Source organism: Emiliania huxleyi (assembly GCF_000372725.1).
Source record: "Emiliania huxleyi CCMP1516 unplaced genomic scaffold EMIHUscaffold_271, whole genome shotgun sequence".
NCBI lineage: Eukaryota > Haptophyta > Isochrysidales > Noelaerhabdaceae > Emiliania > Emiliania huxleyi.
The window spans coordinates 69,443-71,998 of NW_005200000.1; the positions used below are offsets into that span (position 1 = coordinate 69,443).

Here is a 2,556-nt window from a genome sequence, read left to right on the forward strand (position 1 = left end):
CTGCACCTCCTTGCCGTGCTCGGCCGCGGCCGCGTCGCGCCTCCTCTCGAAGGGGACGAGCCGTCACGCAAGTCGGTCGCGCCTTGCTCCCGCATCCACGCGCGCACCGACGCCTGGCGGACGAGTCGTGGACGCGTCAAAAGACGTGCTGCGGGCGTGCCACTGACTGTCTCGGAATGTGTCGCTCGCCGAGCGGTTGAGGCAACGCACGTCCACCTCGTCGCCTCCAAAGTGCATGACTCGGTCGGGGAAGCGGGCGCCGAACTCTGCGATCAGCTGGCCGAGGAAGCGCCACGTCGCCTGCGGGCAAGGCTCCGAGAAGGGTCACGGCTCCCGCGACCGGCTCGGCGAGCGGAGCGCCACAGCCGCCTCCAGCGTCGGGTCGAGCAGCCAGGCGCGGCCGCCGTAGTCGCCGGCCGGGCCGCGGCCGCACCGCACGAAGAGGTCTGGCCGCGCGAGGGCCCACGAGGAGGCGTGCCCGGGCAAGTCCAGCTCGAGGACGACGCGCACGCCTCGCATGCGCGCGTACTGCACGACCGCTTCCTGGTCCGCCACGCTGTACAAGCCCGCGCTCACGCCCACGGCGGACGCATAGCTGCCGCGCGCGGCGAGCGCGGGGAAGGCTGTGCTACCCATCGGGAAGGCGTCCTCGTCCGAGGCGTGCCAGTGCAGCGTGTTCATCCGGCTGTAGGCGAGCGCGTCGATCTGCCGGAGCAGGGCCGGCACGCTGAGCCAGTGCCGGGCCGTGTCGACCATCACGCCACGGCTCACAAACGCTGGCTTGTCATCGATCTGCCACGGCGCCTTGCGAAGCTCATACCAGCGGTCCGACGGAGAGTACTCGACCAGCTGGGAGAGAGTCTCGAGGCCGCGCAGCGCGCCCCAGACCGTCCTGGCCGACAGGCGGCAGTCCGCGTCGGCGGCCACTCGCAGCGAATAGCTCTCGTCGTCGCCGAGCTGAAAGGAGCCGTCGCTGGAATTGGCCACCGAGACGGAGCAGTCGGTCAGCGTTGTCGCGGCGGTGGCCGGCGAGCTCCCGCTGCCCCACGCAAACATGATGCGCCGGTAGCGCGCGAGCGCTGCGCTGAGCACCTCGGACGGAGCGGTGGCCGCGGCGAGCGTAAAGGCGAAGCGGCCCGGGTCGACGCGGAGAGTGGCGGTTCCGTTTGTGAAGCGGTAGGGCGTGGGAAGGAGTGGATGGACGGCGTCGGGGTCGATCGGCGCCATTTTTTCGCAGCGCCGCTTTTTCTGGAAGTGTACTTGTTTGTTGTCACTTGTAGAGTGTGCGCGCGCGCGCCCTCGCACGACACTGGACTGGCGCGCAGTGGCAGAGACACTGGGGTGCACCCGTGTGATAAAAGAATTTCCGCGATATTGGAAAGTAAATCAGAAGGCTCGGAAGGCGAGGTGCAGCAGGAGGCGGTCCGCAGGGTATGCGGCGCGCTCGGCATGAGGGAGCAGTTTGAGGCGGCGATGGCGGCGGGCGAGCTGCTCGAGATGCTCGAGAGCTTGCCGCGAGGGGCGGTCGAGGCCTCTGTCCGACAGATGCGGGGTTACAACCGCACGGGCGAGTGGCCAGAGCCCATTCTCACCAGCCCTGCCCCGCAGCGCGGCCGCTCGCCAAGCCCCGTCGATGAGTGGTCAGATGGTTAGTGCCCGAGAGCGAGGGGTCCGGGGGGGAGCACAAACATAGGACGCCCAGCCTTGCCCTCGTGCCGCCGAGTGCATATCCTATGCGAGAGAGATCCCCTGTGCCCTGTGCCCAGCCCTCTCCGCGCGGCGATGCGCCCTCCCCCCTCGCTTTTGCAAAATCCTGCAAAGGTGGGGACGTGTCTGTCCTCGACCCAGCCCTAGCTTGGGATGTCCGTTGTATTTATTTATTTATTTAGAAGGCTCGGAACAGGGCGGACTGGCGCTGCTCTACCACTAACACAGGCAAATGATAAAAGAAGGGAAGGGCCTCCGTGGTATCTCATGAGGTCACTATTGTTCATCGGCGAGGCCCGTCCTCCGCATGCACACGTTCCTGCAGGGCGCCCAGCTCACGCCCCGCCCCGGCCACCACCACGGATCGGCGCAGCACTCCTCGCCGTCGCAGACGCCCTCCGCGGCGTATCCTAGCTCCGCGTACAGCGCGCGCGCCGGCCGGTTCTCCTCGCCGACCAGCAGGAGCAGCTCGTCAAAGCCCCACTCCGCCGCCAGCGCCTCGGCGCGCGCCACCAGTCGGCTGCCGATCCTCTTCCTGCGGAAGTCGGGGAGGACGGCCAGGTTCGAGAGGAGCGGCCTCACCGCCATCGAGCGCCGCTCCTCTCTCCGCATGCTCGAGAGGAGCCGCTCACCGCGCCCGTCCGGCGTGAGGGAGAGGGCCTGCAGGCCGCACACGCCGACGAGGCGGTCGCCGTCCTCGGCAAGCAGCAGGGCAGACCGGCCGACCGCCGAGGGAGCCCGGCGGCTCTCGCCGGCAAAGGCGCGCACGAGGTCCGCCTCGGTCTCGCGAGCCAGCGTCGCCCTCGCCGCCTCCGAGGCCGGCTCAAACATGGTGACGGAGAGGAGCGC

At 68.8% G+C, this 2,556-nt stretch overlaps 2 protein-coding genes across 2 annotated transcripts in view; both read right to left on the bottom strand.

Annotated features, from left to right (window-relative positions):
* Nucleotides 1–1,227, bottom strand: part of EMIHUDRAFT_238482 (hypothetical protein) — a gene marked incomplete at both ends in the record, with an annotated part of 1,844 nt that extends 617 nt beyond the window's left edge. Inside the window, 3 exons of the mRNA XM_005776813.1 lie at nt 7–113; nt 211–300; nt 439–1,227. Of these exons, the coding sequence (XP_005776870.1) occupies nt 7–113; nt 211–300; nt 439–1,227 (986 nt within the window). The remainder of the gene's footprint in view (nt 1–6; nt 114–210; nt 301–438) is intronic.
* Nucleotides 1,228–1,983: 756 nt separating this feature from the next.
* On the bottom strand, nt 1,984–2,538 carry EMIHUDRAFT_238484 (hypothetical protein; the record flags this gene model as incomplete). Its single annotated transcript, XM_005776814.1, has 1 exon — nt 1,984–2,538. The coding sequence occupies one exon, from the start codon at nt 2,536–2,538 to the stop codon at nt 1,984–1,986; it is 555 nt and encodes a 184-aa protein (XP_005776871.1).
* Nucleotides 2,539–2,556: the final 18 nt, after the last annotated feature.